This window comes from Phyllobates terribilis, unplaced genomic scaffold (assembly GCF_046119375.1).
Source record: "Phyllobates terribilis strain yellow unplaced genomic scaffold, ASM4611937v1 Scaffold_3__8_contigs__length_932513732, whole genome shotgun sequence".
Lineage (NCBI taxonomy): Eukaryota > Metazoa > Chordata > Amphibia > Anura > Dendrobatidae > Phyllobates > Phyllobates terribilis.
The window spans coordinates 329,016,690-329,028,797 of NW_027362763.1; the positions used below are offsets into that span (position 1 = coordinate 329,016,690).

General features: G+C 44.3%; 1 protein-coding gene across 1 annotated transcript in view; it reads left to right on the forward strand.

The window, feature by feature from the left end:
• The first annotated feature begins 1,035 nt into the window (after positions 1 to 1,035).
• The window catches only part of MB21D2 (Mab-21 domain containing 2), a 116,760-nt gene continuing 105,687 nt past the window's right edge, over positions 1,036 to 12,108 (forward strand). The window contains exon 1 of the mRNA XM_073675152.1: positions 1,036 to 1,555. Coding sequence (XP_073531253.1) covers positions 1,351 to 1,555 — 205 coding nt within the window. The 5' untranslated portion in view covers positions 1,036 to 1,350. The remainder of the gene's footprint in view (positions 1,556 to 12,108) is intronic.

A 12,108-nucleotide genomic window follows, 5' to 3' on the forward strand; every position in this document is an offset into this window, starting at 1 on the left:
CTGTGCACTGCAAGGATTTGCCGGTTTCTGAGCTATTGTAGAATTTACAATAGATATCACTCATATAATGTAAGAAGTAGTGTTGAGCGAGTATGTTCTGTTAACCCTTTCGCCGAGTATGCTCGGGCCGAGTAGTTACAGCTGCTCAGTGTTATGTTTAAATCACTCCCGTGTGCATGATTTGCGACTGTTTGACATGATTCACTGCATCATGAATCGTGGTATGTGTTAAAGGGGCCCACTGAGACTCTTTCGCCCAGGGCCCACAAAAACCTGGAGCCAGCCCTGTATGGGGGGTTTCTGTTGTTCTGGCACCTCAGGGGCTCTGCCAATGTGACATGGCACCCTCAAACCATTCCAGCAAAATCTGAACTCCAATATTGCACTTCTTTCCTTCTGAGCTTTGCACTGTGCCTCAAAGGTGCGACAATCAGAGGAAAAGTATAATAGAAACCACTTCTGTATTTATCACCCATTCCTGGTTTTAACTTACAAATACTGAGGTAAAATACTGACCAAATACTGAACGTGTGAACGTGTCCTGACTTGTACTTTATTCATTGGAATGCCTGGTGCTTATAGGCAGGAGTCCAGTGGGCGGTCCTATTAATGATTGACAGCTGTCTCCGCATGTAGTCATATAGGGGAGTCACTGATAGCACCGCCCACTGGACTCCTATACATACAAGCACCAGTGATTTCATTGAATAAACTGCACGTTTTACTGATACTTTTTCCACAAAAAATGTATTTAACCAGCTCCACCTGCTGTATAACATCCTGCCTGGAGAGCAGACGCCATTTACATGGCAGGTTCACTATAATTAAGCACCATTGAATTTATGACACAAGTGGTTCTCCAGGGACGGTGGGTTCATCATGCCAGACATAGAGCGCCATCACTCTGCCTCACACTAGGTGGCCACCGGCTGAGCTCTCTACACCTTCACACATGGCGGCCCTAGGACCCGGCTGTCCAGCTGATTACACAGCGCTACCTCCAATGCCGCCGGGGTAATGGGGCTGTGGCAGCTCACACCGGAGCCGTCCACCTCCCTGCACACAGCCCCGCCCAGGGCACACAGGGCACCGAGTGCCAGCACTGGCGCCCGCTCCTCACAGTGGCAGCTGCAGAGGAGGGGTTAGCAGCTTGTTGAATGATCTCACAGACACTCGTGTCACATTGTCTCCAGTGTGCGGGGAGCTGAGAGCCCGGCCTCACTCACTCCCACGTCCACACTCCCGGCAGCCATCTCCCACTATCCCGGGGCGGGGAAGGAAGGCGGCGGCAGCAGCAGCAGCAGCAGCTCTGCTCTCATCTGATCCTGCTGCCTGACTGCGCGAGCGAAGATGGCGGCTCCCATCCCCACCAAGCCCGGCACCGTAGGGGGAGGCAGCAAACCGGCAGCCCCGGAGCTGGACTTCAGGTCTGGAGCCCGGACCGAAGAATTAAATAAGCTCATCCAGGAATTCGGCAAGCACGACCAGCGGGAGTACGACGACCAGCGGGCGCTGGAGATCCACACGGCCAAGGACTTCATCTTCTCCATGCTGGGTAAGTGTGCCAGCCCGTGACCACACACCCACCTGTGCCAGGAGCTCACCCGCGGGCATGGGCACACCTGTGTGCAGCCAGGCCGGGCTCGGCACCGTGCAGACGGCCATTCCTCCCCTACAGACCTGTGTATATACCTGCTGCAGGTGACACACGGTCAGCCACACATGCTGCAGCCAGGTCAGGACCATCCACAGTCCTCAAGTCAAATGCCTTCAATTCATGAATAGTCATGCGCCTTGTAATGAATTTGGCCCATATTTCGTGTGCCAGGTAATGATCTCCATTATTGCCCGTGGGGTACGTCTCTAATATATAGTGAATGTGCTGGCGTGTAAGGTCACAGGAGCGCCAGGCTCCACCGGTTATCAATAGGCACATAAAACGCCAAAAGTCGCACCAGTTCTGCACAACTATATGTAGCGCAAAAAGGTATGAGGTCACTATATGGTGTAATGAGTATAATGGATCATGTCCTGAGGGTGAAGAAATAATCTATAGAGGTGATAATACATGTATTATGTTTATTGTAAAGTCCAAACACAGCAGCAAAGGTATCTTCCCCTCCTTTCTCCTCAATTCTTTTATTCATTTTACCACATTTTCCCTTACTTTTTCTTTTCACACCACTTTTCTTCCTCTCATCTCCTCTCCCCCTTCTTTTCCCCTCATTTCTCCGTTTTATTTTCCCCTCTTTTGCTTTCTTCCCCCTCTCCAATCCGTTCCACTCACTTCTCCTTTTTGTCCCCTTTTTCCTTTCCACTTATTTTTCCTTTCCTTCCACTCCCTTCTTTTTGTCCCCACTTGCCTTTCCACTCACGTCTCCTTTTGCTCCCCCATTTTCTTCCCCACGATACTCCCCCTTTCCCCTCGTTTATTTCCAGAGTCATGTTGGCTCGGTTTCGTTGCTGAGACATAAAGGATCTGCACACCTTCTTCAGTATTTTCTTACCTGCCGGAAAGGTGTGGCGTAGAAGGAGTAGAAGATCTGTGCCATTAACTTCCATTATTAGTTATGTATTCTCACCCAGTGATGAGCATACATTATTCAGAAGGTGGTGCATGTACTGTGGAGCACGTGTTGGTGTGTAGTATAGCACTTTGTAAAGTGCTGCCATTACTTTGGAGACTTGCCAGTATGTTCCACTTCCTGTAAAGCTTTCTGTTCATGTCACAAGCCCCGTTGATTTGTGCCCCATTTGCTTGGTCACGGCATCAGGTTATGTTCTTAGCGGCTGACACACTTCTTGCCACTCGTGATGATGCCCTTACTACTAGCACCTGTGTATTATGCAGCAGCAGTCGCATTGTGCACTGGGAAGTATATAATGACCCTTTGTCACAACTTGTATAGAGAAGTCTGAACATGAAGCTTTGGGTTTATCTCCTCTCTTATGGGTATACTGTATAGCTGGATTTATCATTTAAAGGTTTTTTTTTCCCGCAGTAAATATCTGACAAATGGGAACATCTTTATCACTTGAAGGGAATATCTGGCCAACACACTGTGATGAAGAGCTTTATTGGAGTGATGGTAGAGCAGGCACCCTGCCTTTACTTCATTGGCTGTTTCTATCAGTCCCATAGACGATCATGGTACTTAGAGACTTGCAAAAGTATTCACCCCCTTGGCATTTCTCAATTGGATTAAGTTTGAGCTTTGATTAGGCCACTCCAAAACATTTACACATTTCCCGTTAACCACTCGAGTGTTGCTTTAGCAGTATGCTTTGGGTCATTGTCTTGTTGGAAGGTGAATCTCCATCCCATTCTCAAATCACTGACAGACTGAAACAGGTTTTCCTTAAGAATATCCCTGTTTTTAGCACCATTCATCTTCTCCTTGACTCGGACAAGTAGCTGCCAAAAAACATCCCCACAGCATGATGCTTCCACAGTGTTTCACTGTGGGGATGGTGTTCTTAGGGTGACTGGCTGTGTTAGTTTAGTGCCAGACATAGCGTTTACCTTTTGTGGCCAAAAAGTTCAATTTTGGTCTCCTCTGGCCACAGCACCTTCTCCATACATTTGGGGAGTCTCCCACATGTCTTTTGTCAAACTCAAAATGAACCTTACAATTTTTGTGTGCAAGTAAAGGCTTTTTTTTCTGTCCAATCTTCCATAAAGGCCACTTCTATGGAGTGTACTGCTTATTGTGGTCGTATGAACAGATGCTCCACTTTCTGCTTGGGAACTCTGCAGCTTCTTCAGGGTTACCTTTGGCCTCTCTGATTATTGCCCTCCTTGCCCGGGCTGAGAGTTTTGGTGGCGGCCCTCTCTTGGCAGGTTTGTTGTGGTCCCATGTTCTTTCCATTTGATGATAATAGATTTCATGGTGGTCGGGGGATCATCAGGGAGTGGGATATTTTTTTTTTTATTTTTTTTTATAACCCAACCCTGACTTGTACTTGTGAACAACTTTGTCCCTGACTTGTTTGGACATCTCCTTGTTCATCATGGTGTTGCAGCCTCTATGGCCTTTCAGAAAAGGTAAAGTGTATATACTGACAGACATGTGACACTTAGATTGCACATAGGTGGACTTCCTTATGAAGGTAATTGCTTGCACTAGAAATTTTTAGAGGCTTCATAGCAAAAGGGGTGAATACATATGCACATGCCAAATTTTAGTCATTTGATCCCATAAGTTTAATTGATGCCTATATTTTTCTCACTTCATTTCACCAACTTAGACTATTTAGTGCTGATTCATCACACACAAATTTGATTACAAAAATATTTAAACACAGGTTGTTCTATAACAAAATAGATAAAAAGCCAAGGGGATGAATACTTTCACAAGACACTGTAGCTGTCTTGTGCATGCTAGACCACCTCTCCAATAAAGCTTCTCCTCATGGCAGTTATGGAGTGAGTAGTTAGAGGAGTCTCAGGATCCCCATTTTAAAGTGCTATTCCCATTGACTATCCCAACAGTTGGACTCCCAGCGATCCCAAGAACGGGGCTCTGTAGAGCCCCATCTGACCGGATTAGTGGCTGGATTTGCGCATCATTCATTCTCTACAGGACTGGAGAAAGCAGAATGCTGTCTTCTACTATCTGCGGTCCACGATTGTCTGGCCACCACTCCACTTAGACTGGACATTTCAGAGCTCTGTTTTCATTATGCCTGACTCCTGATCAGCATTTTATGACCTATGTGATGCGAATAACCCTTTAATGTAGTAGTGCCCTCACCCCCTCCCACCGATAGGTGGTAAGCGACGTCTATTAGAAAAGCCACCTGTGCACAGTGCTGACTCCATGGAGGAGAGGGACCACTGTCTGTACTTCTCTTGTTGCTTGTGCCATAGTTGCCAACATGGTGTGCATGGGTTGGAGCAGTAAAGCTACAGAACAAGGTTGTACTTGTCTTTCACAGTGAGTTATGACGTGTAAGCAATGTTTTCTCCACCTATACATATTAGACTAATGTGTATAGTTGAAATCAGGACATTGTGTACATTGCACACTGTCATGATTGACAATCTGCAGTCAAATGTCTAGAGACCAAAAAGCCTCTTTAACATGTTTAAGCAGAGTCCCTTGGGCAGCCCACAGATAACACAGCTCTGCTACAATTACGTGTCTCGGTACTGGAAAATTGTACTTTTCATCTCGTTGCCTAATATAATATTTAGTTTTCAGCAGTTGAGTGAATGAAACATGGCAAACACATAACTGTATGTTTCTATTTTATGGTTAAAATATCCTTTTAGAAAAATGGGTCATCCATGCAAAATGCATGGGTCTCCCCGTTCAGTAATTGACTGTCAACACAATTAGAAGGATCTGTCATCTCTCTCATAGGATGTGGCAGGGTTTGTGCGGATGTGATTTGAAAGATCTCTTAACCTTCTGTTCTGTTGCAAGTAATCAGCGCCTGCTCGTGTCCTTCCGTGGGAATCACAATTGTCTAGGAAAGAGATGCTGATATGTGGGGGGAAAACGATCTAATATATTGTTTTTCCTGAGAATTATGCTAGGAGTCATGTGCTTACGCAGTTCCCCATTCTCGGAGAGACCTGTCTCCGGAGATGAGCAAACCTATGGGCTTGACTCTTATCCGCCTAGTAAATGATTCATCGCTGGAATCGGGCTCTCAGCCCCTACATTATGCTGCTTTCTTGTTAAATAGCAAAAAAACAGCTGACAGATTCCCTTTACTATGCTTTTTTTTTATCCATTGAAATCTCTGCTCATTCTGCGTTTAGGAGTCCAGTGGGTGGTCCTGTTCAGTCATTGTCCGCTTTCTGTGTATGACTTCATGCACAGTCACGGAGTAGATCCTCCCACTGGACTCCTAAGCCCAAAGGATAAAATATGTTATACTGAATCTTTTCTTCACAAAATATTATACCAATCTGCTCAGCTCCTCTTGCTCTATAACGTGCTGTACATACATGACCGGTTTGATATTAAACCTATCTACTAAACTTTGCATGACTTTATTCTGTATCCTATCCCATCTAGAATGCTCAGCATGATATTATTTTAAAAAACTAATTGCCTTGGTAATGTATGAGCACGCCCTGCGCTGTATACTACAGCATACATAGATGGTAATCTCCATGCAATGTCTTTTAGATGCAAACGTCATGTGTAGGTTGTGGCATGTCCCGATAATCCAGTCTCAACAAGTTGTCTGCCACAGGAATCTGATTACATGATGTCTGTATTATAAATGCTTAGTTTCCAGCAAAATGCATACAAATAACCCATGGAGGCTTCATTATACATCTTGTGTATATAGAGAAGACATGGAAATATTGAGGAAAGTCCACAGGGGTGCAATTCTGGGTGCATCTAGGGTTCCCTGTCTCTGAGCTTGTTCGTTTTTTGGCCTGAAGGCCAAGTTCAGACATCTGTGCCCACTATGTGGTGCATACAGTCAGTAGGTGTGCACCCAGTGGTTGGCACAGTCATGATGGGTGCTTAGACAACCGTTCCCCATAGGGTCCCATTGTATAAAGGAAAAGAAAAGTATACCACAAGCCAGGTCCACGTTTCTTGGCACTGGCCCTCTATACAGGAAAGCACAGCTCGCAGTAAACTATATGCAGATGTATACCTGCCAGACGGGGGCTGAAAGAACACATTTTTGGACCCTGTCTGTTAAATGGGGGCCCATGGGATTATTCTGGTATATGTTGGGGAAAACCCCTGAGGTGTAAGCGCCATACCTCCTCATCAGTGTACAGCCTTGGTTCTGCATGGTGACCTACGTATGGACTTGGTATGTTTGGCAGAATGGCCAGCAGTGTGGATGTGAAAGCTGTCATCTCAGTAATCCATACTGTGTGCGGCTGTTCAGAGGTCCATGAATGTATATCATATTAGGTGCAACATCTGCTTAGTATCCAAGCCACTCATCAATATTACCAGGATTAGTGAAGACTGACGCCTATTTTTCTTACTGGCCAATTAAATGGTTATTTCTAGTGAATGGGGGAGAATGTAATAAATCAAGGGGGTTAATAATAGATGAATTGTGGGTCAGATAAGTGCTTAGGTCTTCTAGAATAAAGACATTTTGTATAGATGCCTTTTGATAGAGGTAGTAAGTTGTCCCAGAAAGCAGTTGACTCTTATTTTAGGACTTGTTCACAATTCGGACCATTTTTTTTTGCGTACAAGAACAATCGCTGAGTTTGATCAGTGTTTTTGGTCCAATTTCCACAAGTGTGGTCAGTGTGTTAGTTTTTATTATCAGTGTTCCATATGTTTTTCTTGTATGGGGGAAAAAATTTAGTTTTCTGAAACCTCTATCAAACAGTCCGTGAAGAACAGACAGCACACGGATGGCATCCCAAGCACTGTCTGATTTTACCAATTCTTTTTTTTTTCATGGACTCAGATTTGCATTGGTCATTTTCGTTTGTGATTCTGTTAAAAATCAGACATGTCTCCGTGTTTTAGTGTGGAAAAGTGCACTGTCGAGTACCCATTATAGTCTATGGGTCTGTCCACGTGTTGTATCCTAGAAAAACACAGATAGAACTCATAAATGAAAACCTCATGTCTGAATAAGCCCTTAAATATATCATTTTAGTTGTGACTCATACTAAACACAAACCAGCTGCTTTCCTTGGAACCGGCTAGCTGGGGATATTCTACCTGTGACTTCACCTTGTATATCTGTTTACTTCTGTAGAAAGTTTTGCTCATTGTTTCTTTGGTACTTGGTGACTTTTAGGCTATGTGCCCACGATGCAGAAATGCTGCATATCTTTCCGCTTCTCCCTGGCAGGAAAAACGCATGCAGATTTTACATGCGTTTTTCCTGCCAGGTAGAAGCGTTTGTCAAGCGTTTTTGCATGCATTTCTGCATGCGGGTTTTCAAGCGCTTTTCCAAGCAATTTTAGCATCACTTGGAAAGTGCTTGATAACTTGGTCATCCTATATAAATCCATGCAACCGGCATGGATTTATAGTAGTGTGACCAAGTTGGTTAAAAAATAAACAATAAGAATGGTAAAAAATAAAGATTATACTTGCCTTCTGATGTCCTCCCTGTGTTCTCTCCTCTGCGTCCGGTGTCTTGGGCGGCTCGCGGTGGTGTGAAGGACCTGCGGTGACGTCATTGAGTCATGTGACAGGTCACATGACTCAATGACTTCATGGCAGGTCCTTCACAACACCGCGACCCATACAGCAGACCGGAGAAAACACCGGGAGGACATCGGAAGGTAAGTATAATCTTTATTTTTTATTTTAAATTCTTTTTTTACAGGTTCTATGGTACCCGGGTCTGGATGAGAGTCTCTTCTTCTCCAGACCTGGGTACCATCCGCACATTGAACCGTGTGATATCCGCATGTGCAGATGCAGTGATGCGGATGTCACGCGGTCCAATGCAAGTCAATGGCGGCGATTACACTGCGTGTCCGCAAAATTAATGGACATGCTGCGTATTTTTCCGCAATGATAATCCGCAGCATGTGCACAGCACATGCAGATTATCATTGGGGACCATGGGGCTCATATTACCAAGCGTTTTTTAAGCGTTTTCGCTGCAGAAATTCAGCGGCAAAAACGCTTGAAAAACGCATAGTGGGCACGCAGCCTTATCCTTCACGTCAATCATATTTGCACAGACGTGCTTGTTAATCCTCTATCTTCTCTTTTTTTTATCACCAATTAACTTTGTAGTTTGATTTAACATTATTAATTATTATTATGTCATTTAAAGTTGTTGTGAAGTGCAATACTCCAGTGCTATGGTTTGTAGGTAGATATCGGTGACGAATATATTCTTGTACACTAGATTCTGAAATCGTTCGACTTGGATACGTTTGCTTATTCCGAGACTGCAATTTCTTATCTCCCACATTTTATAGAGGAAAACGCTTAAAATTCCATTAATCTTCCCTAAATGTAATTTTCTTCTGTCTTCTTGCTTTATTAATACATTTCCCACTGCACAAAGACTTAACCAGTATATCTCCCGGGTGTTGATCCCTAGAGAAGTGACCTTTACTGGAGGGAACGTGGAGGGATGGGGGTTGGTTTCTTGGGAACTGTGCATTTCCAGGTATGAAAAGCCCCATTGGTCAAGTCGTACATGTAACCAGGGCGTCTGATATAAAATAACACTGGATGTATTCATAAATTATTAGATTTTCTCATTAGCATTGGGTTCCTGAGTCGAGAAGTTTGGCTTCTGAAAGAGAACATTGTTTGGTTCTATGCGGGGCCATGAAATAAGGCTTCAGTAGAAAGAAGGCTAGTGTTGGGAATTAGCATAAATCACGTATTCATCAGACTAGTACAAAGCTGTTTTGGCTTAATGGGCCATTTATGATCATCATGAATATTATTTTCATTTGTGTCACTCTCCTATTTTCCAATCCAATTTCTGTTTTCAGGCCGAATTGAATAAAATCTGCGATCCTGCCGTGTGAGAGATGTATGATTGCATTAGGCTCTTGCTGTCATTTGCAGTCAGCTGGGGGCAGTATCCATGGCTATGAAACACTCGCATTATCCCCATGATACATGAGCCTCTTCTGTATTTTTCATTCTTTATTAAAATAAACCCATCACCAAGTAGTTGCTAGACAGCAGCAGCGGTCCTCAGTATGACTTCAAGGCTTTACTTATTGATGGTTTTTCTAAAGCAGAGTTTACTGTGGCAAATAATCCAATATTGGTTGCTATTAAATTTGTGTTTTTCTAGATTATGTGGTCAAGTGATATGCAGCGTTAACCCCGGCAATATTAGGCTGCATATCATACATGTCTGCCAGACTTCAGACTTGTCTCCGACTTCTGATTAACCACAATTAATAATTGCTAAATATTTCGATAACGTTGATAAAATGTACGGTAACAATGATTCGGTGATGATTCCTAATGTGTAAGTCTTCTAATGAATTTTGATGCCGTGAAGAGTAACTATGATTCACAATAAGGATCTTAAGTTTAAAGGACACTTCCACTTAACCCTGTATGTGCTAATGTGCTAGTGCAAATGGTGTATTTTAAACATTAGATTGTAGGCCGATCTTACAGTGAATTGTAGAATTCGCTGAATTTAATGCAATGTGTATGAGTGTCTCCTGACACTCCTCCTGCTACATTAAATAATCAATCCTTAGATTTTCCAGCCTGATACTCTGCTTTCTTCATAGATGACACATGAACTCTCTGAGTTGAGCAGCTCATATGTATGGGGGGAGTCGGTGAGATAATTATTTAAGCTGACTGGGCACCTTCACTCTGTTACCCCACCTCAACCATCAGATGAATAGGAACTGATCTGCTATACAGCATAGTGGCTAACAAAAAGTTTAAAGGGGATGTCCGACACTTGAATACTAATGGCCTGTCCTTAGGATAGGTCTTCAATACCAGATTGGTGGAGTGCCGCACCAGCTATTCCCAGGATCTGCGGCGGCCAGATGTGCTAAATAGCGGAGTGGCACAGCACCGCTTTGATGACAGCATAGCGGTCTCAGCGTACTGCAGATCCACACTTATTCATTTATACTGGTTAGATGTGCAGTAGCCGGCCGTGACCAGGTTGTAGTTGATGAAGCTCAGGAACAGCTGATCAGAGGGGGGAGCCGGGTGTTGCACCCCCACAGAAGTGGTATTGATTACCTATCCTAAGAAAGGCCATCAATATTAAAGTACCGGACAACCCCTTTCAGGAGCATTGCTGTTACGTTCATACACTGTTTACATCCGACCAGCACTGGTAACAACTGATTGGTGAGGGTGCTGATCTTAATAATAGGTCTTGAACATCAGATAGTGGACAACCTCCTTTAAGATGGTGATATGTATATGCTTCATTCCCAGTAATGACAGTAAAACACCAAGGTTACTTACCTGTAGCCGGTTTTTCCTGAACCCATGGCAGCACACCTTGAGAAAGGGATCCACCCCACCAAGAACAGGAAACTGTCTGAAATAAAAGGGCGGTACCTCTCCCTCGCTTCAGTTGGATTACAGAGCATTGAGAGGACCTCCAGAAAAGATTAGACACATAACCAACACCTACACTATATATATATATATATATATATATATATATAATATATCACCCAAAACGTAAAGTGGAGAAAGAGACAGGGGGGGGGGAAACTACCGGTGCTCTCATGGGTTCAGGAAAAAGCGGCTACCGGTAAGTAACCTTGGTGTTTTTCCCTCACTTATGACAACACACCTTGAGAGAATTTTGGAGAATATGAGCACCCTAGGAAGGGACTACTGCCTGAAGTACCCTTCTCCCAAAGGTAAGGTCAGAAGAGGATAAATCCAACCGATAGTGCTTGTAGAAGGTGGATGGTGCAGACCAAGTAGCAGCTTTACATATCTGGTCAATTGAGACGTCTGCTCTCTCTGCCCAGGAGGTCGCTACAGCTCTGGTGCAATGAGCTTTAATACCGTCCGGTGCCGGAACACCTGTAGATATGTAAGCTAGACAAATGGCCTCCCTAAGCCACCTAGAAATAGTTCCCTTTGACACCCCGTGACCTTTCCTACTCCCCTGAAAGGCCAGAAACAAGGCGTTGTCCTTCCTCCACTGACTAGTTATGTCCGTGTACTGTAGTAAAGCTCTACTAACATCTAGATTGTGGAATCTAACCTCCCCTGGGTTTTTTGGGTTATTGCAGAATGAGGGAAGCACAATCTCTTGATTACAGTGGAATCTGGAAACTACTTTCGGAAGGTATGCTGAATCTGTACGTAGAGCGACCCGGTCATCATGAATTTGGGTGTATGGGGGATCAACAGAAAGGGCCTGCAGATCACTCACCCTACGGACCAATGTTAGGGCCACTAGGAGAATGGTTTTGAGGGTGAGGAACTTTGGAGAGATAACCTGCAGGGGTTCAAATGGGTCGTCAGAGAGTGCGTTTAAAACCAAATTCAGGTCTCAGGGAGGAACTCTGAGAGCCCGAACTGGCTTAGCTCTGGAACAGGATTTAATGAATCTAGAGACCCACATGTTCCCCGCCAGGTTGCAATTATAGAGCGCCCCTAGGGCGGACACCTGAACTTTAAGTGTTCCCGTAGCTAACCCCAGGTCACTTCCCTTCTG